The following is a 25059-nucleotide window of genomic DNA, read 5'->3' as shown; positions in this document are numbered from 1 at the left end:
TTAAAAACACAAGACAGACAAAATGAAACCAGAGGAGCTGCACGAGGCAGGATGTGAAAGCGAGGGCTGGAGATGGAGAGAAATGGAATGAAGCCATCTCATCTGACCAGGAAAGGAGATACTCATGGCACATAGGAGAAGAGCTTTTCAGCTGTCTTGAGGGACTGATCACATCTACCAGTGGTTTATAGTGTGATTCATTTGAAAGAATTAAAGAAATGAGATAAAACCATTCAAACTGTAAAAGCGTAATGCAAAAATATATTTTTTCTCTTGAATCTAGAGAAATTCAGTCACTGCCCAAATCTATCTTAACTGGCAGTAAATTACCTTTCCCTGAGTCAAGTCTCTTTTGCCCCAATGGTAACTGCTAAGCAATCTCCCTGTCTTAATTTTGACCCATGGGGCAGCGAGAGTGTGGCTGGGTAGGCAGCTGCCTGCAGCCCAAGGCCAGCCCACCGCAATAGCTGATGTACTACAGGGCAGCGGTGGTAGACCCTCCCAAGCACTTCCTAAGGGAACAAAACCCAAAGCCTAAATGCCACAACCCCTTTGTTACGCAGTCTCCCAGCAAGTTTTTGGAAAATGTTTTTCAGTGTGTACCTCAGTGCTTCCTAATAATACCTTTTTACATGCCTTGTTTGCTTAAAAGGATGGTGCAACTGTGTTACTTGCAGGAGCAGAATTCATTTGATGAAGCTCATCCCCATGGAAGAGTAATTCATGACTTAGGACCTGTTTCTGAAACTAAGTGCATCAGACGCAAATGGGCATGCTCAATTCTTTCTGCTTAAACAGTTACTGACACACCTGGATATTTCTCTCTGCAAATGGAAGCAGTGATTTCTCTATGCAGTTTTGTTACTGCTAAAATAAGAAAAATGACTGCTGTGTTTATAGCTGGCTTTAGCTGATGAGATGCAAGGTACTACAGATGAGGAAAGTAGCATGAGGAGGCTGCAACTGCAAATAGGGCCAATCATATGTGCTAGCATGCTTTCTTTGCAGTAGCATGTGTAATGCAGGCTAACTAACTGCATGTGAATCCCTGCTAAGGGTGCATCCTTAAGTAATGGTTTTCTGATGGCCTTAAGCATTCACAATGGCCTAGTTGGGATTAATGTCTTCCTGGTTTTATTGTTTTGTTACTATCTCCAATATTAATACCAAAATATTTGAGGTTGGAGAAGAGGATTGCTCATACATGTTTTTATTTACAAATAGTTGTTTTGGAAACAAAAGTAATGCAAATAAGATGACAAGTTAAACTACTGGCCTGCCATGTAAAAAATATAGAGCTTCTGTCTCCTTCTCTGGAGATATTCAAAACCTGGACGCTTTTCTGTGCAACCTGCTGTAGGGAACTGCTTTAGCAGGAGGTTGGACTCGATAGTCTCCAGAGGTCCCTTCCAACCCCTACCATTCCATGATTCTAAGTAAAGAGATGTAGCTCTGCATGTGGGAACTTTTAAAAACGGCTCCGTCTCTCATTGCTTCTGTGAGCTTCAATATAGTCTAATAATGGAGCAATTAAGAGATTATTATGACGTCCTTCTGGAAATAATGGTCAAATATATTTAAAAAAAGCCCTACACAGATGGCTAGCAGTTGAGTGATTTGTGTGTGTGAATTGCTGCCAACATACTCAGAATGAATTTCAATAAATTAGATGGTGAGTTACTATCTTCAAAAGTTAGGCTTGAATGGAATAAATTATGGAGAGGATCCAGAAGTGGAAAACTTGCCCCCTACGTGAGCCTACATTTTAAAACAAAGAGTTTCTACAGTTTAATACAAGTTATTTGTTTTGCTGTTTTCCTTGAGATGAGAACCACGTGGATGAAACTTGAGAATGTGCTGCAGCAGGCCCAGCGGCCTGCCCTCATCGCAAGGACAGGTCTTTCAGGCCTTTCTCCCAAAATGCACAGGAAGTCAGCAAAGTCAACAGCCCCAAAGAATATATTGCTTCCTGAGGTACGGTGTGTGTGGTAGGCACCTGCGTGTTTCGGTGCAGGTGGTGCTGCCTGGGTTGTCAAGTGGATCTCAGCCCCACGATGGGCGGCTTGTGTGGTGTGCAACACATCTGACGTGTTGGAAGGAAAGGACTTCAAGCAGTGTGAGCAACTGGGCAGAGTTGCTCCATTTTAATGGGAGCCAACTATGTCTTTGAACCAACAGCACAAGCTGCTTTGGGTTGCGCTTTGTTGGCTGATGGATGCAGTGTTTCCACAATGCATTGATGCTGTAGGCTGCAGAGGAGTCTGAGTGTAGACACGATTTACAGTGGCACAGCTGGTGCCACACAGGAAAAATTCTGACCCCTTTTAAGGCAGAGGAGCTTTGTTGTCAGCGGAGGGCAGCCTGGCCTTTGCCACAAATGGTCATTTATGTCTTTTGACGGATGTGCTTCAGGTCTAGCAAATCGTAAATGTATCTGAAGTGGGGAAGGCTGCTGTGGCCATCTGGGTTGGCTGAAGGAAAACTTTAGCTCTCTGATACATCTCTGTCCATGTTCTGTTTATGGTTCCTGCAGTGTTTCCTCACTTTCTCCATATATCCATGACTCAGCAGACTTGAAGCTTCAATAGGATTCCAAGCCCAATACCAGTGGTAGTTAATTTGCTCAAAGAGGAAACTTCAGAAGAGTTTATCTCAGAGATTTAAGAAAATGGAGTTTTAAAAAAACAGTGCAACTACAAATACATACTTTATGGTTTGGTCTGTTTTTTGGGTTTAACACTTTGTTAACACAACCCAACATACCCACATCCTCCATATGCAGCATAAAGCTGCTCTGCCACTGGTTCACTGTAGGAGTTTCCGCTGCCTGCTTGGTGAAGTGGAATTCCTAAATTTTTCCTCAAGTATCAAGTGAATTCTGTGTTGTCCTCAGACAAGCAATTAGTTATGCAGTCTTTTTTCTACTACAGCCCTCACAGCCTTCCTGGTCACACATCTGCAATCCTGGTCACACATTTACTGTAGCTCTAAGGGTTTCTCACCCTCTCTTGGACTTCTGTCTGGCTCTACCTAGCTTTGGTGGCACTCCAGGGCTGAGGAGAGGTGGAGAGAGATGAAGGGTTGGGAGTGTGAGTGGCCCTTCTGCCTCTGCTCCAGCAGAGCTAAACTTGTCCTCTTCACCTCATGGAAAAGCATCTGTGGCCCCCACAGAGGCTCTAGATTCCAGAATATTTTTGAGCCTCAGCTGAAAGCAAGCAGGTTGTGCAGAAATATGTTGTTGCTTTTGTGGTTTTGTCAGCATTTTCCTCTGGTATAAAACACGATAAACACACTTCTTCTAAATCCTGAGTAACACACAGATACCTTTTCATATCTTTTCAGTCTTCACAGTTTCTTTCCCATTTATTCAAAATGAAAGCAAAAGGTGGTGGACTATTTGTGGCAAAACTATTTCTGGGCAATGGGTAAAGCTAATGAGTTTATTCAGTAAGACACTCACTTGAGATATATAGTGCTGCCAGTACATTTTTTAAAGGCTGTTCTAGCTAAACGGTGTTAATGATTTTTAAGTAAACCAAATATTTACTTTTCTACTGCAAAAAAATACAAACCATATTCTATCCTTGATGGAATTGCTGAACTTTAAATCAGCAAAGCAAGCTGTAACCCTTCCAAAAGCAAAGTTCTACTGTTGATGTTAGACTCATCACTGTTGCTTACTTTTGAGAGGATGACCAAGTGGAAATGTCGCTAAGATGCTGTTGATGAGATTGTGGTCTGAGGACAAAGCTAGAAATACCTGTGTCACTGTCGATCTCACAATGTCTGAACAATATTGTTTATGCTGCCCAAATGATGTGATGCTGCTTTCCTTCACAGCAAGAAAACTCAGGGAAAACTGTTTCTGCAGAGATACCCCTGAGGGTAATAGGACTCAGTGTGCTTTAGAGGACAGAATAACTGGTATATGCTTTCTGCTGGAGGAGTAGATCTGCTCTCAGCCAACTGCCTGTTAACGAGAATTACTCAACAGGCAGCAAACATTTTGCATGACGTAACTGAGAGAAGAGTTTGAATCTTTACTGAGAGAGATTTTGCAGTCATCATCAGAATCTAAAATGTTCTACTAATCAGGCAACTCCAGCAATGCTGCTCAACTATCGCAGGTAGTTCTTCCTTTTAGGCATCCAGGATTTGTCAGGTTTGGTCTTCGTTGTTCTTTCCCTGAACTAATTCGGCTGCAGTCTAATGTACTAATTGTTTCCACAGCCAGGCGGACTGTCCTGCTGATTCTGTTTCACTCTTCCAGTTTTAACTCAGGCTGAGACACTTCCATGAATGCCAGTTTCATCTGGAAGACAGCTGGGTGTTCCAGGAGCAACCAGATCTGGGAATGGACTACTGAGGTTGTCGCAGTGAGGCTGCTCGCTGTTGGAACTGCTTTCTTCTACCTGGTTCCTTACGACCACCTGTCTGTAATGCGTGGAAAGGAAAAATGTATTGTTATCAGGGACTACTGTTTGGAAGACAGATAGCAGCAGTTTCATAAGCAAGCACATTAAAAACGTTTCAAAAATACAGAAGATGGTTCTTCCAACACAAATACACTGAATCCACAATGAGAGATGCTTTTGGACCTCAGCTCTCTTCATCCACTGTGAGAATTATATCCTGAGCTGGAAATGGAGTATGAACAACAGCAAAATAGTGAGCTGTGGGCCACATCTGGTGAGCACCCTTGCTCATGATGGGACCTTCAGTCCAACCCAACCACGGTTGTCCTTCAGTCCAATCTAACGCATGGTTCTCTACCTGCATTTTTAAAGAGGAAACTAGAAACATTGCAATGACTTGTTCTGCAGTGAGGGTGAAGGGATCATTAGTACTCCTGGGAAAGGAAGGGGACAGGACTGATGTGTGAATGTGAGCAACTGTAGAAGAGACAGAGTCACTGAAACTGGGGGCAAGAGCAAGAGGGATGTGTGATATGTGAGAGATCCCCAGGCACTGGGAATGGCAGTCTGAGGGTGGAGATCTGACCAAGAAAGAACATGTTGGACAAGGGCAGCAGGAAATGTTCAGTGTACATAACAAAGACATATGATTCTGCGAGAAAAAAAAAAAGTTGAGAGGTGGATGGAGTGACGACAGGAGAACAGCAGAGTACACCCTGCCTCTTCTTCCCCAAGCTCTCCTCCCAGCAGCTTCCCAAAATTCACCCTTAAAAAAGAAATGACGGATAATCTCTGGCCTAAAAGCAGTAAATTCCATTGAATATGACATAACACAAGACGATGGTCCCAATTACCACTCTATCGTTAGGGCTTTAAAGGGGGGGTGGAAAAATATATTGGGAAGAAAAATGTAGCCTGAAAGTGTGGAAGAAAAAGGAAACTTTGAAAAGTTATAAATGTACTGGTGCCACAGATTCACGGGGAAAAAAAAAAGGAGGGGTCTTTGACTAAAAGCCAGTGGTCAGATGAACATAACAAAACTTAAAATTCAAGATAAAATTAATGGGATGAAAAGGGAAACAAATTATTTGGAATAATTTGGAGGAAGGGAAATATCAATTTTGTAACTTCAAATTTATAATTAATTAATGGAAAACATCTGTGCCTGACAAAGCTAACACAGCAGCGATTCTGCTTAATGGTAATAAAAAAATAAAATCCCAAAGTCTCAGCAACAGGTCCGCCAAAGGATGGAGGCAAGCAGACGTGGGATTTTCCTTGCTACTATAAAGGCATATTCAAGAGACCTCTCTTCTCTGTTTGACAGAAACGAGACAAAAATACTCTTACCAAAACAGAATGCTTCCTTTCCAGTCCATTAAGTAGCTAAGTATCATCAGCTAGCTATCCATACTTTTACACCAGCGGGAGAACTTGCATCCCAGAGACCTGCAATCAGTGTGAGGAGAACCCTGGCAGGCTCTTGTTAATCTTTAACCATCCTTGGAAAAGTGGGGAAATATGATGAGACTGGAACAGCTCTAATGTCCCAGTACTCAAAGAGAGTGAACTGGTCAAGCCAGGTCACTACAAGCTACTGCAACTGACCTCAGTCCCAGGCAAAATCATGGAATTAAAACTAAGATAAGATACAACCAAACAAGTATTTCAAGGGACACACACACATAAAATAATTAATTCCAGACAGTATGGTTTTGTAGAAAGATGGGTACAGTGAAATATCTGATTTCATTTCTTCAGGGGAATACAATTTGGAGGAGCCTACCTCCCTGCCTTCAGTAGGCAGCACTCCCAAATCTCCCACGCGTCAGTTGTGGTTTATGTCCCTTGGGAGTGAGGGACTGGTCTGGACACTTGGCACCCTCTGAAGAGATGTGTTGGCTTGGATGATACAGTTGGTCTTAGGACACTATTTGAATGCACTGGTCAAGAGTTATTTCACTCTTCTGACTTGACACTTGAAAATGTCTGCTCAATCAGAGAGGAAGCCTTTTTGTATCATTAAAAATGGTTTAAATTTAAAAAAAAAAATCCCCATCATTTTAGTTTCTAAGAGAAAGGGAGAAAAGGCAAGAACTAGGAAGACCTTCAGAAAGCACTGGTGAGCATCTTAACGTTAATGCAGCCTACTTCCCAGCAACTGAGAAGTGCATTCTACTGCACAGCCCACCGAAGAAAGTCTGAGCAGCAGCCACTAGGGGGAACACATTCTGACCTCACATTCAGCAAATGATATTTCAGTTTCCCCTGCAGGTTCTCAGTGCATGAGATTTCCAAAAGAGCACTGATTGCTGGTAGGCAGCCTCTCTTCCTGTCCATGTGCTCACATGTGCATGCAGAGTGGATGGTTATAAACAAAAACCCTGACTTTGTTTTCACTCAGAGATCAGTTTTCTCTGAACAATATCAGTATCACCATACCAAGAGTCACCACAGACCCAGTCATGGGACTCTCCAATGAAAATGAAGCCTGCCAAAAGATATGGAATAGGTTCCCGGCAGTCAGCCTTTAGATGACAGCAGTGTGAATAGCTTTCTGTGAAGACCCTGTGATTTGAGCTCTGATGATGGAAGACTTGTAACAGGCTTTGACAGTTCATAGCTAACCATTTTAACATTTGAGGAACTGCCAACAAAGGTTCTGTCAACGTTGAAGGTTCTCCTAATGGAGGCATGAAAGACAGCTTTATTCCTTGAAACCAGAGGCCTGAGAAAAACAGGGAACAGGAACAGCGGCCTGCTTAGTCAGAGAAGTACCTCTCACAATGATCTTCTTACTACAGTAAGTAGTACAGTACAGTAAGCTCCTCTTCCCAAAGACAAGGCATGGCCAAGTAGAGCTATGACACTTCTTACTGTCATCAGGAAGAATATGAACTAGTGCTTAGACTAGAACTTAGATTTGCTACCTTTGTGTACAGGCATAGGTGCTTTTTGTTACTGTGGGATATATATATGGTTGTTTTGTTGTTCACTAATGAATATTACAATCTTGAAGATTAAAAGAAAAAGCAACACCTCAGAAAGTTGTCTGCCCTCATGTGAGATCTAGGATATTGCTATCGATTTTTTTTTTTTTTAATCGACCCCGGACTTGTCAAATATCCAAATTAGTTCCCAAGTTCCAGGAATGAAGCAGCTGTTGCAATTGATCTGGATGGAGCAGCAAATTGAAAGAGCACGTGGACATTGTACAGTCTGTCCACCAAATCAGCAGTTATCTGTCTGTCCATGAAGGAAACCCTCACCTGCAAACTGAGGTGAAAGCTGGCTGCAGAACAAGGGTTTTAAAGCCAAGTCACACATCCCTGTCTGGCAGGAGGGACTCTGAAACTTTGTTACCATATGCCCCAAAAATACTGGGCAAAAGTTGGGTGTAGTTGGGAAAAAATGTCTAAACACTGAACTGTGTTTCTTATTGCAAAAAATCTCTCAGACATCAAAAAGGCTCATGCTGCCAAGGAATCCTTAGTCACTTGTTCGGTTCTGTCTCAGAGACTATGCAAACCTCCCCCCCTTTTTTTTCCCCTCCCTACATTATACTGTCAGATAGGCAAAGTGAAGATTTCGGATGTCCACAGCAGTCTCAGTCAGGCTGTCAGGAATGCACATCCTCCAGCAAAAGGCATGGGAAAATGGGATCTCCCCAGAGGGGCCTAGGAAGGCTCATTTCCTGCCTCCACTTCACTGAATGAAGTGCCAGCCTCCAGTGGGAACTGTCTCCAGCCACTAAACCTTACTTTCTCCATAATTTTGGATGGTAAGAAAGATAGTTGATGCAGATGTTAATACTGGCTCTTGATTACAACATTGTGGTAAATGCCTTGGCATGCTAATGGGCTTGAAATAATTGGTGCCATGCCTCAACCCCTTTTTTCTTTCCTTCTGCAGGGACAGCATAATGGCTACAAAAGGGACTGGGACATGGATTCCTTGCTGCAGCCCTCTTGTATGCATCAACCCTCCCCCACTCCTGAATTCTCTCATCTGACTTGGCACTAAATCCTTTGTACTGCAGAGAGAGTGTGGTGCAATTAGATCGTGGCTTTGAGTCCAGGGCCTCTCAGCATCTGAAGATTACACTGTGGAATAAGTAGATCTAGTTATTCCGAAAGTGTCTTTTGGAAGACACTTTGACTTCTCTTCTGTATGGATATGCAGCCAAAAATCAGCAGACTATATCATGGCAGACATTATAGCCTTGCCAACATTATACCCAACATATTAGGTATTGGTGTACACAGTGGTGAAATAGATGCAATCACTGTTATACAAGAGATGTGATCCATATTATACAAGGCCAAAATGTAATCTCCAGGGACCCCACAAAGATCCAGCTGACCATAAAGGGAGCTGAATTACAGCAGCAGAGGTTTGCCTGACAGTCAGCTGAAGACGAGTGAAAGCAATAAGACATGTTCTTATAACGATCAGACCTGAAAGCATGGTGTTTCACCAAGCAATTGAGCAAGCTGAAACAGAACATACTGTCCTATATGCCCCTGGGTTTGACAGAGAGAGAGATGAGCCCAGAAACAGTGAAGGTAAAAGTTCTCCAGCCTTGACCAGTGACGCACATGTACATTTGTTAGGTGAATGCATCACAATTATCATGGCAAAAGAGAAGGGAGAATTGAGTATAGATATTAGTTGATCTTCATGCAAAGAATAACAACAGCTGGATTATATAAAAAGGAGAAGAAAGGAGAAGATGGTGGAAGTTCACAAGAAGAACTTCTTGTAGGCAATTCACTGTGTTTTATTGCTGGATTTAAGAGAAGTGTAATTGGAACAGGCAGTTAGCAAACAAGTGGAGCTTAATCCAAAAGAGCAATGCTGGGGCGGGGGGGGATGCAAGACTACTCTGTTCAGTCCTAAAAATGTTTTTTCTCTCAGTATGTTTCAAGCCTAGAAGAATGATAAGACAGGATGATTTAAAACTTTAAGAACATCTCATCCAATACTACTTTCCATTAATGATTCTTGGGCTTTCTACAAAACATTGCCAGATTGCCTTGCTCACAGCAGGTCTTTCAATGGCAAAATTGAACACATTGAGGGTGAATATGGATATTTTTAAGCCAAGCATTTCATTCAATAACATAATATACAGTGATTAAAAAAAACCCAAAAACTTAGCACTTGTTTTAATTTTCCAAACACACTCAGCTATTCATGTATATAGACTTCTCCTGCCAGTTTTTTTCAGGAGCAGTAAATTAATGTTGCCCTATAATTTTATGTTCATTTCCATGTATTTCTTGTATTATAAGCCTCTTGCTTTGTGGTTTATTTGGTTTATAAGTTGCCCTTTTTATTGTCGTCGTTACTTTTTGTGAGCATGCCAGGGGCCTCAGGGTGCAAATAAATTAGGCTATTAGTGCTCCTTTTTATGCCATAATATTCCCTCTGCTTGTTTGTGACCTAATCTTGAACCTCTCCCTAATGTGCTGAGCTGAATTTTCTCTGTCCTGATCAGATTAGGTGGAACAGTGGGCAAATGCATCCTTGTTTACATAAAACGTGTTTGCCAGAAAAAAAAAAAAAAAACAACAAAAAAAACCTAGTAGCAAACAAAGTAAACCAAGTGTAGAAAGCTGCAAACAGAAACCTGTCCTTAGACAAAGTTCAAAATGACAAGCACTGTTAGAACTGCATTCCCATTCAACATGTGAGTGCTGCGCATCAGCGGGCATTGCATCTTCTTCAGGCACATCCACTACAGGTACCTGTACAGCACCTGCTCTGCTCTTCACACGGCAGGGTCAGTAACTGTTTAGAGGATGGCAGACCTATCTGTCACAATGAAGTATTTATTCAACCTCTCTCTTCAGTCACGAGGGTTTCAGGTATAAATACTCTAGAATAGATTAGCTAACGCACCTGACGCTGGAAAATATTGTCCTGTTTTGTCAAGCCCAGCTGTAAAAACAACCTGGATGACACTAACATGCTGATCTAGAATCTCTTTCCATAGATCTAGATGTGTTTCTATAGTGCTATATGTACCATACACTTTTTGAACCTGAAAATGCTGTTACGCTTTACTGGCCTACTTACTAGCTCACGCCCAACTGTCTTCCTAATGGTGAATAGTACTCTACTGAAATTTATATCAAGGTGGAAAGACAAGAGTAACAGAATCACACCTGAAAGCTTTAATTATTGGGAAAATGACATGAGGCTGATTCCAGGAGACTCTGGCCCAGCAGAAAGCCCAGTTTTACCATGCTGTCTTGCTCCTAAGCTGACTGGTACCGTGAACGCTACAGGCTCATGGTTGGCAGGTGTCTGAAGTCACTTAGTGGGCATGGTGGTGATGGGTTGACGATTGGACTCGATGATCTTAGTGGTCTTTTTCAGCCCCAATGATCCTATGATTTCATGAACTACACTTCCAACTGATTAATACTGCCTCTAAGCATATTAGAGTTTTACCAAGAGCTTATTATGCTAAAGGACAGCAGTTCAGATATGGGCTACCTTTGGGAAGAAAGGTATTGTCAGACTATTGCCAGGATTTGCCAAACAAGAAAAGAATAGAAAATAAGCCCAGATCTTCAGCCATTTATATACATCAGCAGCCTCACAGAGTTAGTTTAAACTGAAAAATCTTAAAAATGTTTACAGAATAAGCCATTCATGTATTTTAGGCGAGAAAGAAACTTCTGCATAACAGGCCATAGAATGCTAGACTGTAGACTCCTCACAGTAATTTTGAGATGAATACAACTGTATGTTACTAAAATGTTAAGTCACTGAGTAAAAAAAGAATTCATCATGACCCATTTAACAGAAATTGTTTCAGCGAATTATTATCCTCACATAAATTATGTAGTACATCTTAGTTTCAGTAGTATCAGTTTCCAGCCACTACATTTTAGTAAAATACTTGGCATTTAATTGTTATCATGTGGCTCTCCAATCGGACACCAGTGTTCTAAAGATGCAGGTAGTTCAGAATAAGCACCTTTCAGCCTCTGTTCCTTGAGAAATGAACTGATTTCAGTTTATTTCCCTCGCTGTACAATGCACTTTCTGGATGTCAGCATTTCTTTCCCGATTTCCCAATTTCTATAAACCTCCTTTTAGAGAGTCCATTCTAACATAAGCACAACATTCTTGGAATGGTTTAAGCAATGGCACACATAATATTACCTCTGAGATCTCACTAGTAAGTTTTCTCTTAATTTGATCAAGTCTTGCAGAACTCCTTTGGGGGCTCATGTTCACCTTTACCACCACGATTCCTAGTTCCTTCTTAGTTGTGGTGTACTCCTCCACTCCGCGTGTAAAACAGACACTCTTACTTCAATAAGATACAACCTTGATAGCTGACATAATATATGGTTTTTGCAAACACAATGTGCAGAACAGACTGCTCTGCCTATCCTTGTTCTTCATTATTCCCCAATCTTTCTGTCACTGGCAAACCACAATAGTTATTAATTTATATTTTAACCCAGGTGATAAATAGAAACAGTGAACAGCAGTGGGTTGAGAGACACTCAAACCAAATAGTAAGTAAGCAGCATCATCTCGGTGTGCAATTGTAAATGCTGAATGTAACTGCTGGATCACCTGAAGCGGTGAATGAATGTTTCATGCAGATTACTTTATCACACTTAGCTATAATTATTTTACCTCTCATTGTACTTACTTTACTGGATTTGATCCAGAGCGGGACATACAGAGCAAAATAAGGAAAAGAAACATCACAAAGGCAGCAAGTCCAACCCAAAAGGCTATAACAATAGAATCTGTGAACACAACACAATAATTCTGTCACTGGTGACACAAGCAAATACAAACAAAACACAACAGCATAGTTTATGATCTGTAAGAAAGGTGTATTGTTGAATTAACTGAATTTAACTAAACCCTTCAGAGAGGGGAATCTGCAAATTTGTGCAAATTTGTTGAAAATCTTAAGTTTCCTAGCAACTTAACAGTGTATGACCAGGGCTGAGGGAGAGACTGGAAAAAAAATTTAGTAAGTATATTTAAAAGGTAATTCTGAGTATTTAGGATGGTTTTAATTTTCAGCTCTTTGCAGGGGACACATTTCCTTTTACCAAATCACTGTGCAGTCAACATTGTGTTACTCAAGACAACGCTGTTACTGCTCAATATTTGGCCATATCCTACACACTGGCAAAAAAGTGCAACCCATGACCCTTCAGATGATGCTTTTTTAGGGAGAGAAGTCTAGCTTTGAAAACATATTCTACCAAGAGAAAGACTGGACTTTCACACAGGAAAGCCTGTTTTGTAAAGCATCTGTGGCCCCTAGGACATATCAGTCCAGTGGAACAGACTGTGAATGGCCTACTGTTTAGCTGCAATACTTCTGCAATTGTCATGAAATAGTTCAAAAAGAAGCCTAATCTATCAGAACTAAGTGATTTATTTAAGGAACAAGTAAGTGGATTCCTAGCACTAAAGAATGGATTCTCAGTTGGTTTAAACCAGCCTGAGGTCTTGCCACTGCTGTTATCTCCAATTCAGATGAAAACTTTTTTTTTTTTAATTAATGAAAGGAAAAAAAGATGAACTTGTTTCTGATCTGAGTGACCACAGCAATTCAGGAATGCAAATGGGGCTCAGAAATGGTTTGGAGGAAAAAGGGAGCTCGTCTTCTATGACTTAAGGCTACAGTGCTGCTGAAATGACTACCTCATTTATGAGCTGTTAGATGGATGAATCTGCTTCTGCCCCAGCAGCACATTTGGTCACTGTTTCATAAATACTCCTTCCTGGGATCAGTGTAGTAGTGAACTTCCCAGCTAAAAACTTGAAAAACTTCGGTGTTGGGCAGGGCACAAGTCGAGAAATGCTCTGAACTCATCACTGGCTACTCACTTAGACTGAGGTGAAAAAGAAGGGTCATTGACTCCAGAGACAAATATTGACCAGGATAAAATAAATCTTCTATCTCAAAGGACAAAAAACATTCATGTTCTTTGAAACAGGTCCAATATGTTTGATGAGGTGTTTCTTTGTGAAAAAGTTCAGAACGTGTTGTCATCAGAGCCACAAAGAGATTAGGGGGAATTACTCTAGGTCCCTTATACCTTCAACTAGAGCTGACCCAGCAGGAGTCTTATCAGAGAGCTGAGTTTTGGCTGGGCTACTGAGAAATGAGAATGTACAAAATGAGTACCGGGGCATCAGTTCATTTTATTCTTCCTCTGGTTAAAAAAAAGATTTACTGAGCTTTTAGTCAAGGGATGGTAGATTAAAATGGATGGGCCAATATTCTGATGTACTCTTCTAAAAGTTATTAAGGGAAACAGTCATTGGGTCCTACTGCCAGTCCCACCTCCTCAGGGGAGAACTGGAGATATTACAAAAAACTCGGTGTTTGAGTGCTTGAGTGCCATGTGGACAGAAATGAAGAGCATGGATTTATCGAATTCCATATCAAAGCTATTCTAGTTTCATCTTTTAAGGACAGCTTTAATACAATTCATGGAATTCACTGAAGCTAATCAAATTTGTTCCAGATCTCAGGGGAGCTCAGGAGGGATAAACAGAAACTTCCTGACTGTTTTTACAGTCTTGCAATTAGGATTCTTTCTGAACTGGGACAACATATTTTAACAATCTATAAAAAGCTTTTCTATTGCTAGCTTTTACAGTCACCTTCTATATGCATGTGTATATGTTTTTGAACAGCCTGTTTGTTCATGGGCCAATTAAGCTTTTTATTATTTTCATAGAAAATGTGCAGAAGTGCACGATGCTATTAATAGAAAGCAAGAACATGACTTCATAGCTGGATTTAGATCCATTTTCACGAGACAAACAAGTTCTCACCATGCTTTGGGAACAGGCCATATAACAGAGGAAAGAAAGTGCAGAGATTTGGGTCTCTGTTTTACATTAAATAAAAAAATAAGACTGAACTAGGGAGCTATAATTCCATCCCAGGGGTTATGACGAATGTGTAGTTCATTAGGGCTGATTCATTGAGGCACCTGAACAAATGCTGAACTGCAAGTCCCATTGCAGTCAATCAGCAGAGGTCCCCTGGAACATCAATACAGCACTTATTTTAATTCCTGATATATCAAATATTTTGCCAAATTTGGAATATTTACAGCTCTATAAGCCCCTATCTAAGGGGAAATTATCACATTTCATCTTCTGCACAAAGGACAAGAACTTGCTGAACCTCGTTTGTTTACATAGTTCCAAGCACATGAAGACAATAATCCCAGCAGTTGCTTTTGAAGGTAAAAGAATGTAAATATTATGTAAAGACAGGAAAACCTATAAAGTATATTCATTGCCTGACTAGCCCTTTTATTCAAAGCAAGGAAAAAACTAACCAGCTGTAGAATTATTTCCCATGCTATTTTCTTTATAGCTTGTTTTCCCACTGGCATTTGGAGAAGGAAGAATAAAAGTTCTAGTATGACGCGGCGTCCATTCCTCCTAGGCTGCTGACATGGAAAAAACGTCTGTTTCTATAGGAAGCCTAAAAAACCCCCAGCAACCTGACAGTTTAACTTTCCTGGCCATCAGGAAACCAAACCCAACATTTGTAATTTAGAAATTGATACAGCCAATGTGGGCTTTTTAAAGACACAAATCATGGAGCAGAATCCCATTCTGGCACGCTGCCTAGAGATCTGTTACATAAACAGCTGCCCCCGGGACCACACGCTGCCCTAACATTGCCCCGCGGAGGAGGAAAATAGTAAATCTCACACAGTACTTTTGCATCTTTCTTTTTCCTCTTTGTCTGGGAGATGGTCAGCTGACACACAGAAGATTGGTTTCCTGCAGATTTGTTTCCCAGTGCTGAGGCCAAAGGGGATTTTCTTGGTGCCTAGCAGGGCACGATCTCTCCCTAAACTGTTTCTTTTGTCAGTGAAGTTCTGAACTTACAGTATTATCCCTCCATTATTTAACCAGCAGCAACAGGAACTAGCAGGCATTTTATATCGTTGAAGCCTCCACTCATTTATTATTAGATCAATGAGTTGAAGTTACCAAAGGAACAGAAGATCTGATGCATAAACAAAAAGCATGACCACGTAAGTCACCTCCTTAGAATATAAAGAGACCTGAAAGGTGTCAGACTTCTCTGTTTCTTTAGGGTAAGAGAAGAAAGAGAAAAAAAAATCAGTAAGAGATTATTGGTTTACTTTGTTGTGTGTTTTTTTTTGTTTGTTTGTTTGTTTTGTTTGCTTTTTTTTGTTTTGTTTGTTTGCTTTAAATTGAAATAAGGCTTGAGATCACTCATGAGCACTCAAACAGGTTTGTGGCAATGTCCCCCATGAAACTATCAATGAATTTCAGAGGGGGAGCATCTACTCACAGAAGCATCTCGGGGTTCCCTGGTGAAATTTGCCAGAGATTATCTGCTTTAACTTTCAAATTAAGAGATTTAGAAAAGTGGTGTAAAGGTGCTCATAAGCTGCCTGTTCCCAGCAGCACCAAATGTTGCTCTACAGTATTCTGGAGCAGGATTTATATATGGAAGGCTGTGGATATTTACAACATCTTCTTTTAGGTACAGTGCTCTTGGTTACCTAAAGTTGGAGGCAGTAAACCTAGGCTCATTAGAGTCAGCAGAAAAGCTTTTCTAGAGGCAGTGCAGAATAAAACTCTGCTCTCTTTTCTTATTCTTGGTCTCATAAGAACACGAAGCTCCTTACACAGTGGCCCAAATTAGGTGCCTGAAGAGAGTGGTCTGAATGCTCCTCTTGCACACTCTCCAGTTCAAACTTCACTATTAGAAAGGCACTTTCTTGAAAATATTTTGAAAGCGTATCATATTTTTCTTACAGACCAGATCACTGTAATAATGCTGGGGAAAGCTATTTTAGTTCCTGAAACTATACCTGCATAGTAGCAGTTGTCTTCAGTAAACTGAAGAGACTAGTAAAGCCATGGCTGTGGCTTTACTACCATAAGGACGTGACAGAAATTGCAGGAGAACACTGTCCATGGCTGAGGCAGTTCAAACATGCCTGTCTCTTCTCCCTTGATCTTCATCCACCCATCCAGCTGTATCAGGTTAAGTTAATCCCTCATAACATAACTGTGATTTTATTGTAGTAAAACCAAACCAGCACAGGTGCATTAGAAAAAAAACATCTTAACAACTTAAGTAACCATAAAAGTACATCTCTGTGTCATTGTGCAAAACCAAGTGTGAAAGGGAATTAGCTGCCCGTGGCTGAACTTGGAGAATGTTTCACATTATATACTTTGCAAATAACTTCTAAACCCAGCAGACTCAGCTTCCACGGCAATAAGGTTTTTTGCTGATAACGTCTATTACTACATCGTCTTACAATTCAGTAGCACTGAACCACAAGAGGAAAAATCATAAAACGTATTTTCACCTTATTGTTCTTGGCTAGCAGAAACAAACCTCTTCCTTTACCAAGGTTTTAAATATTTTTCAGTTGTAACATAAGTCATATGTCCCAAGCTGAACACATCATAGTCTTACAACAAAACTTTGCTCATTCACACAACTTTTCTGAGAGTAGCAGGCAAGTAGCTAACACCCCAAGTCTACAGATCTGCATGTCATTAGGCTTACACTCAGCAATGGTAAAAAGTCTGTCCTAAATAAAAGTTAATATCAGCAGTCTTATAGTTTCAAGCACTGTAAGATAAATCGAAGAGTTTCATTATGAGCAGTAACTGCTATTAGAACACAGTCAAGGAAAGACAGTTTGGCACACAGACACCCATCCATCCAAACTGTGCACACTTAACCCATTATGGTCTCAGGCACAAAGAAAGCAAGCTAAGTCAGTAAGACAAGCTACACAACATTCTGCCCACTCATTTTTCCTGTACTAGATAAGCACCTACTACACTACGATACTTACATTTATTAACTTTCAACTTCCTTCCATCTACTGGAATTGGATCTATGTAATCCCAATAATATTCATAAGACCAGAAGTACTCAGATGAGTTTGTTCTGTTGGCCATGTCAGTAGTGCATTTTAAATCAGCTTCAACCAAATACTTTTTTTCATTGTGCTTCAGTGCCCTCAGAAAGAGATTGTGTAACTGATGCCTATGTAAATCACTCTGGAGTCCTGTAGCTCAAGGACTGCCTTAGTACTAAAAAACGTTGAGCAGAAATGAATATTAATGCCTGACAGACAAGTAGCAGCAGCCTTTAAATGTTACCCTTGCTTCCTGGTGGGCAGTTATGTTATTCCTCAGCATATCAGAGTTGAGATGGATGCCAAGTAAGCTAAGAATGGGATGGACAAGTGCCAGACGTGTCACAAGCCTTTCTTTCTGAGAGACCAGCAGCAACGAAGCGTTCTCTGGGGTGACTGGAAACAGCCAGGCTGAAGGAAATCTCTTTCTCCTGACATAAAGGACGGAGCATGTACCTGACAAAATGTATCACAGACAGAGGATGAAACAAAGCTTGTGAAAAGTCTGGAGCATAAATCATAACGGGGAGCAGCTGAGGGAACTGGGACTGTTCATTCCGGAGGAGGTCAGGGGAGACTTCATTGCTCTCTGCAACCACCTGAAAAGAGGCTGTGGCAATGTGGGGGTTGGCCTCTTCTCCCAGGTAACAGTGATAGGACGAGAGGGAATGGCCTCAAGTTGTGCCAGGGTAGCTTCAGGTTTGATGTTAGGAAGAATTTCTTCTCCGAAAACATGGTTTACAGGCTGCCCAGGGAGGTGGTGGAGTCACCGTCCCTGGAGTGTTCAAGAACCGTGTGGATGTGGCACAGAGGGACACAGTCAGTGAGCATGGTAGGGATGGGCTGGTGGTTGTAGTAGATGACCCTAGTGGTCAACCAACCTTCATGATTCCATGATCCTGTATTTTGCTTAGCTGCTTCCTCATTCCCTGCACCCCAAAGGCAATGGATGGAAATACTGCCTCTAGTCATGATGAGGGCAGAGCCAGCTGAAGGCCTGAGGTGTTGGGCCCTGGCAGCCTAGCAAGTGGATACCTATGTGTGTGTTTAACTGAGCCTGGCAGAACAGAAATCACTCTCGCTGCAAGGACAGCAGGCCCTCAGCTGGCTTTCGGCGGCATCCCTAAAGCATTCAGGATGCGTGGTGGCTGGGGAAGCCAGGGCTGCATCCCACAGCTCACCACACAGAGACAGGGCACAGCAAGTCACCATCCCAACCCCAAGCAAGGTGCTTGAGCGCAGCACAAAAAGCAGCAGTTTGGTTAAAAACAGCTTTGAAACCACCCATCAACACCTTCTCTTTGCTTCTTAACGCGCTCCTTTACGCGTTACGGAAGCAGCACACTGGGCTAGCCCTACGCAAAACAAAACCCGCCACCACCACAACCACCAACTACGCTCCAGCAGCCTACGTCTGCGCTAGGGGCGTAACTACGCTGGGGGGCGTGGCCACGCACAGAAGCCCGCCCCCTGGTACGCCAGGGGCGTGGTCACGCACGGACGTGACGTGTTGCGTCACTTCCGGTTCCGTCGCGGGCAGTTTGAAGGCGATGGCGGGCTTGATGTATCCATTGTCAGGTGGCGCGGTCGGGCTGGATTCATCTTTGTCGCTGCTGGAGGCGAGCGTCGCGCGGGAGGCGTCGACGGTGGAGCGGCCGAGGGGAAAGGAGGCGGAAGAGGAGAACGATGAGAACCTGCCCATGGTGTTCCTGTGCGGTGGCTGCAAGCGGCCCGTTGGTGACACGCTGAGCTGGGTGGCCAACGACGAGGAGACGGAGTGTATTCTCCTGCGCGGTGAGTGCTTTTCCTATGCCCTCTCCCACACGGCGGCCGTTGGGGGCCTTTGGTCACCTTTGCCTCTGTGCAGGTGCCTCCAGCAACGTCTCGGTGGACAAGGAGCAGAAGCTGTCCAAGCGGCCTGGAGAGTGTGGATGGTGAGTGCTCTTAAAATCACAGTAGATAATATATACCTATGTATATTAATAGGGGTGGGGAGGAGCGATTTTCTCTCTTTGCTCTAATTCCTGAGTAAATGTTGTGTTTTCTCTTGTGGTTTTTTTTTTTTTTTTTTAAAGCATGGTTGAGACGTTTTTCTGCTCTGGCTGCTCAATGACACTTGGCAGTATCTACAGATGCACCCCAAAGCATCTCGACTACAAGAGAGATTTGTTTTGCTTCAACATTAACGCAATTGAAAGGTAAAGGCAGAATCTGTGTTGCTGAGGCTGCCAGATTAACCTCACCCTGTAGGCATCATATCAAGGGATGTTGCTGCTAACAGTCTGAGGAAGTTCCCTACAACAAGTGGATTTTAAATATCTCCAGAGAAGTAGATTCAAAAGCCCCTCTGGGCAGTTCATTCTAGTAGTCTGTCACCCTCACCGTAAAGAAGCTTTTTCTCGTGTTTGTATGGAGCTTCCTGTGTTCCAGTTTGTGCCCCTTGCCCTGTTGACAGGACCAGGCAATTCTTGATGGGGCCCAACCGCTTGACTCCTGACCTTTAGATATTTATAAGCTTAGGTAAGATTCACCCCCTTAGACTTCTCTTCTCCAGGCTAAATAGTCCCCAGTCTCTCAGCCTTTCCTCACGAAGGAGATGCTCCAGCCCATTCATCTTTGTGGCCCATACCTGAAACAACAAGAGTGTTCTTTCTTGCTTTCTCCAAAGAGTATACACGTGTTCTGCTTTAGACAACAGAAAATGAGCCTGCAGTCATGGGTGGTACATGCAGCCTGCTGTCTATCTGCAGTCATAGGTAATACCAGAGATTTCTGGATTCAATCTAGTAGAAGTGCACTTAATAAGCAGAGAAGACAGGAGCTTGCATAGAACTTGAGCAGAGGTCTGCAGTATATGGGCTGGTATTCCTCTTCCTTATGAAGGCAGATAAAACCAGATCTTAAAACACTATGTAAGAGTACGCATTCAGTTTTACGGACAAAAGCTTTCTAGAAAATGAAGATTTGTGTTATATTGGTTTTATCTGGTTTATTGCACTTGAAACTAGTCTTAAACTGTTCTTCAGTATTTCAGGATGTTGTTAAGTCTCCACATCAGAGTTCTTTCAAAAGTTTATTTAAAGATCTTGATTTTGAGAGCAATTTTAGAGGTTTTGTGGAAGACTCCAGACTAGAGGTCTTTTATCCAAGTGTTACTACAGTAACAGCGATAAGCTACTGTGACTTCTGTGTGGGCTAGTTTTAGTGTTTCTGCTTTTTATGAAGTTCCAGCCTGTTCTGCTGTTCCTACATGGGTGTTTTCCTTCCTACTCTGAATGTTTTTTTCCTCTTTCCGCAGCTACATACTTTTTTTCAATGGCAGTAAAAGTCTCTGGAGGACTATAACAGGGCTGCAAAGTGGCATTCTCTTGGAGTAGTGATGATGGCTAGTTCTCCCAGCTATTGCTTTGCTTATCTCAATGGCTGAATATATTTTCATTGCATCCTGTAGCACCAGAACACGACTGACTTCTGGAGTTTCAACTTCAATAAAGTGATGACATCTTGGTAGTTCTAGAGCTCAAAGCTGTTTTAATTCCACTATACGGCTCGTTTGCAAGATTACTAAAAATAGGGGTTTTTTTTGGTTGCTGTTGCTGAAATAGTGCTTTGACTGTGCTAGTGTATTAATTGCGATCTTATCAAGAGTGGTGGATGAATCGTACAATTGTTCTTTTGCCTTCAGAGTGCAAAGTGCATCATCTAAACTGTAGCATATCAGTTACATTCTAGGATCCTCAGAAAAGCAGGCTGTTACTGATGAGGAACCTTTAACTCTTGAAAGTCGAGCTGCCTTGGAAGAAGCACTAAAAAGGGTAATGCTTAATCTTGCATTGTTTTGATGACATCTATGCTTGCTCTTTATATTGTACATCTGTTTCCAACCAAGTATCTTTCCCCATTTACTTCACAGGCGAACACTGTACTAAAGGCTCTGGAGGCAAGACTAGCTACTGTTGAAACAAGAATTGATTCTCTTCACAGTAATGCTTGAAAGAAAATTTCTGCATGTAAAATAACTGCTGGAGATTAATGTATGTGAAACTCTGGAATCTGTGGGAATATTTTAAAAGCTGCACGAAGAACTGGAAGATGTGGGCGGCTTGTGCTGCAGTAGGACAATGCCAGCTACTGAGTCTTTGTCACAGATGAGTTCCCATTTTGTCTTAAAAGAATACCCTGGGAAGAAAAAGACTTCTAAAAAAATAATGTTTCTGTAGACTTCTTGTTTACATGTAAATATTTAAATTTTTTACCTTGGAAAGCAAAGCATTTGTCTCCTGGTTGCCCTGCACTCCAGTATCTGCTGAACTGAGTTTGTATCTCTTTCGTAAACCAGTTAGGGGGGAAAACACTTCACCCCGTGACTTCTGATGAAGGAGCAAAATACGTCGCTTTCTTGTCCCCACAGCCGTTGTTTGAGCTGTCTTGGACAGAAATGTCACAGTAACTTTTTTTTTTTTTTTTTGCAAACTCAAGGCTAAAATGAAATAACTGTAAAGAAGGCTTCAAAAGCATCAGCTGAAATGGCTTTCTGTGCAATATTGAGTGTCATGTATGTAACAGCCTCAAGGAGAGAAAAATAAACAAGGCTAGTAGCAGCACACCTTTTAATCAAAGTTACATGCATATTTGAACAAAGAATTCCATGCTAATTAGGAAACTTCTGTCAATATTTTGTTGTTAACATGTAGATCTTCCTGTTACTTTGATCTTCTATATTTAACTGTTAGGGTTTACTGTATGTTTGTCTTCCAAGTGTAGTCTTTTTCCCTAATAAATCAAAGCAAGTTGTAATTGTGTAAGGGATAAATCTTTTTGATTTCTGTTTATTTACATTCCATTGCCCCATGCTATTTAATTGTATTACTGCTAATTTTCAAGTAGTCTCCAGAAACTTGGAATGAATTTCCTCACTGCTCTCCTTACTGATAATTAAACTTTCTCTTGAGAGCTCTCTTATTTTCCACTGCACCCTCTTCTCCTTTTCTTCATCTACTGTTTTCTTCTAAAGTAGCGTGCAGTTTGACCTGTTGTGATAGTCTCTCATGTTCAAGCAACTAAAACACTGTTATATGCACACCTGCTGAGGTATTATTCTAAGCTCTATTCCAATCAAATGACTCAGTGTCTTTTTTGAGGCAGTGTCTTCTCTAGGAAGATTTTTGCTCATAGGTTGCACAGTAGACTCTATTCTGGATGTCTGAAGAGAACCGTAAACATTTCTGCCCTTCAACTGAAGATTGGTTGATATTTTTCATAGAGTGTATTTTTCTCAGTTGCTAACACTCGCTGTCTGCAGCAAAACATGAAGGTGAACCTGTGTGTTTTTCTACTTATCCCCTGTCTGAATAACAAGCGTGTTGGGGTGACAGACTGAGGAACCTAATGATCGTCAACCTTGACATTGCTTCCAAATAGGCCCTTGTGTTTAATTACATTAAACATACGTGTAGCAATTTTTAGTTCTATCCTAGATTCAGAGAGCCAAGTTTGCTGGCCTTGGACAGCAGCTGTAGGCATGTTCCTCTGTTAAATAGGTGGAGGGCAGCTTATTGTAGTTCAGAGTTATTCCCTAAACAGGTTCATGACCAGAGTTCCCTCAGTGACTTTAGGGAATGAGTGCTAATACTCCTATCTATTGCAATTATGTGTAATAGGCGTAAAGTGTGTGTATATATAAGCAAGCATTAAGAAGAAGACATGGTTGCTTATCTTATGGTAAGCATGTACGTTTCGTAACCATCCATGTTATCTAGCTACTAAGAGAAAAAATACCTGCTGATGAAGGAAACTGAAAAGTAAAATGCCACCAGTGTGTCCCTCAACTTGCAGGCAGAAGCGACTATAGAGTCCAGATTAGCTTCTGCAATGGAGCGTAGGCAACACATTTTAAAAATGTGTTAAGTAACAGTAAACTAAGAAGAAAAATAGTTATGGTCCTGTATCTTTTATTAATTACCTGCCTTTGGCTACACTGTATATTTAGTGTCTTTCAGCATATTGTAGGTGGGAGCTCTAGCACATTAGCACACAGACTCTTAAAATAGGTCTATGCTCTCAAGGGTTGCAAGCTGCCACTTTGCTAAGGTGTGCAATGAACAGGCTAAATTTGGAATAAATTTCATGCAAAAAGCTATGTACATCTGCATGGGGAAATGTATGTGTTCGGGTGTGTATATGAAATAATCTTTATTTTTGCAGTGGAGTTACAAGTTGGTATCTTGAGTGCTTAACTGGGTGAATATCATATAATATGGATTTTTTGTTTAAATATAGAAATGTCTATTGTGATACGCTTGAACAATTGTTAAACATTAATAAAAGCTGTAGTTGTTCACTAAACAGCTAAAGCTAGTAATGAAGTTTTAATGTGCCAGCATGATATACAGGCATACAGTCATCTGTGAAAGGTATCGTTTCTTGCTTAATAAGCAGTCTCCTTTACTGGGTGGTAGTTCCTTCTATGCCCAGTTTCGATCCTTGAATACAGGGTTGTTTAACTCTGGGGGTTTTGCTCTGTGGTACATTTACTTATCTCAGGCCCTATGCAATATGAGTGGGGAGATGGGGTGGGAATGTACTGCCTTGTTTAGTGATAACTTTTACTCTGTATGCAGTTAATATTTAGTGCACGTACAGCAGTACTTCCTAGCTCTATATGCCCTTTAGTGAGGGAAAGTAATACAAAATGCATGCCTTCTGGTGACTAAATACTGAGGTTTCAGTATCCCCAGTTCAAACTTGGAAATGTGTTTTTGTAATTTGGAAATAAAAAGAGTAAAAAGTAAATCTTTGCATTTACAGAATTCACTAGGAGGAAAGGGACGAGAGAGTGGAAGTAATAAATGCATCATGGAATTTTTGATTGAAGAATAGTACCACACAAAAGCTGTAACACGTCTGCTAAAGATCTTCATATGTTTAAGGAAGATGAAAACTAGGAATTAGCTTAGATGAGCTGGAGTTACTATAAGCTGTGTTCAAGGGGAGGAACAGGAAACAGAAAGGTGAACTATATCTTAGGGAATAGGTCTGTCCTGTAACGTGAACAGGTCAGGAACAGAAATACTTCAGCTGAAACCATGAGTGTCCAACCTTTTGACATGCCTGGACAGTATTGAGGGAGGAGGTATTGTCTTGGGCCACATATAAAACATAATATAGTTGATGTATGTAAATAACAAAGCTTCTTTTAAAAAATATGTATTTTAGAACAGAAAAAAAGAGGGAAAATAAAAACAACCAGCATTAAACTAGCGGGATATTTGACCTTGTTTTTGTGAAACTAACACATCAGTGTCCTGTTTGATGGCAGTGGTTGCAATTCTTAATGAGTTCTCCAGGTGTTTGTTGGAGATTTTTGATCTAATTTTATTCTTCCCTTGAAAACAGTTGCTCACAAATGGGTGTACTGCCAAAAAAGTGATGACATGAATAAGGTGTGATTGTGAAGCTAGGGATATTTTTCTTTGGTCTTATAAAAGTCTAGAAAAGAGAGGTGATCAGATTTTTGAGTTGAATGTCTGAGTGTGAATCTACACATACCACTTGAAAATTTGCAGGTAATGTACTTATTTAAACTGATAATGGAGTTGCAATTATTAAAAAATATATATATTTTTTGAAATCTTGAAACTTATTCTCAAATTTCTTTATCAGAATGGAAAGCACGGCTGTGTGTTTTTTCATGTTCA

At 41.2% G+C, this 25059-nt stretch overlaps 2 protein-coding genes across 3 annotated transcripts; one reads left to right on the top strand and one right to left on the bottom strand.

Annotated features, from left to right (window-relative positions):
* On the bottom strand, positions 47-17805 carry MRAP (melanocortin 2 receptor accessory protein). The gene is made up of 3 exons (XM_021404306.1): positions 17297-17805; positions 12097-12196; positions 47-4434 (listed from the first exon to the last, which is right to left on the bottom strand). The coding sequence occupies exons 1-3, from the start codon at positions 17400-17402 to the stop codon at positions 4278-4280; spliced, it is 363 nt and encodes a 120-aa protein (XP_021259981.1). The 5' UTR covers positions 17403-17805; the 3' UTR covers positions 47-4277.
* On the top strand, positions 18860-23765 carry MIS18A (MIS18 kinetochore protein A). 2 transcript variants are annotated; one of them, XM_021404269.1, is made up of 5 exons: positions 18861-19156; positions 19230-19296; positions 19438-19560; positions 21084-21177; positions 21276-23765. In XM_021404269.1, exons 1-5 carry the CDS (start codon positions 18913-18915, stop codon positions 21354-21356), a joined length of 609 nt encoding a protein of 202 aa, XP_021259944.1. In that variant the 5' UTR covers positions 18861-18912; the 3' UTR covers positions 21357-23765. The 2 variants fall into 2 exon arrangements, with proteins under 2 accessions (XP_021259952.1, XP_021259944.1); XM_021404277.1 differs by lacking the exons at positions 21084-21177; positions 21276-23765 and adding an exon at positions 20661-21032 and having other exon boundaries at positions 18860-19156.

This window comes from Numida meleagris, chromosome 1 (assembly GCF_002078875.1).
Source record: "Numida meleagris isolate 19003 breed g44 Domestic line chromosome 1, NumMel1.0, whole genome shotgun sequence".
Taxonomy (NCBI): domain Eukaryota; kingdom Metazoa; phylum Chordata; class Aves; order Galliformes; family Numididae; genus Numida; species Numida meleagris.
This window is presented reverse-complemented; position numbering and strand designations above follow the sequence as displayed.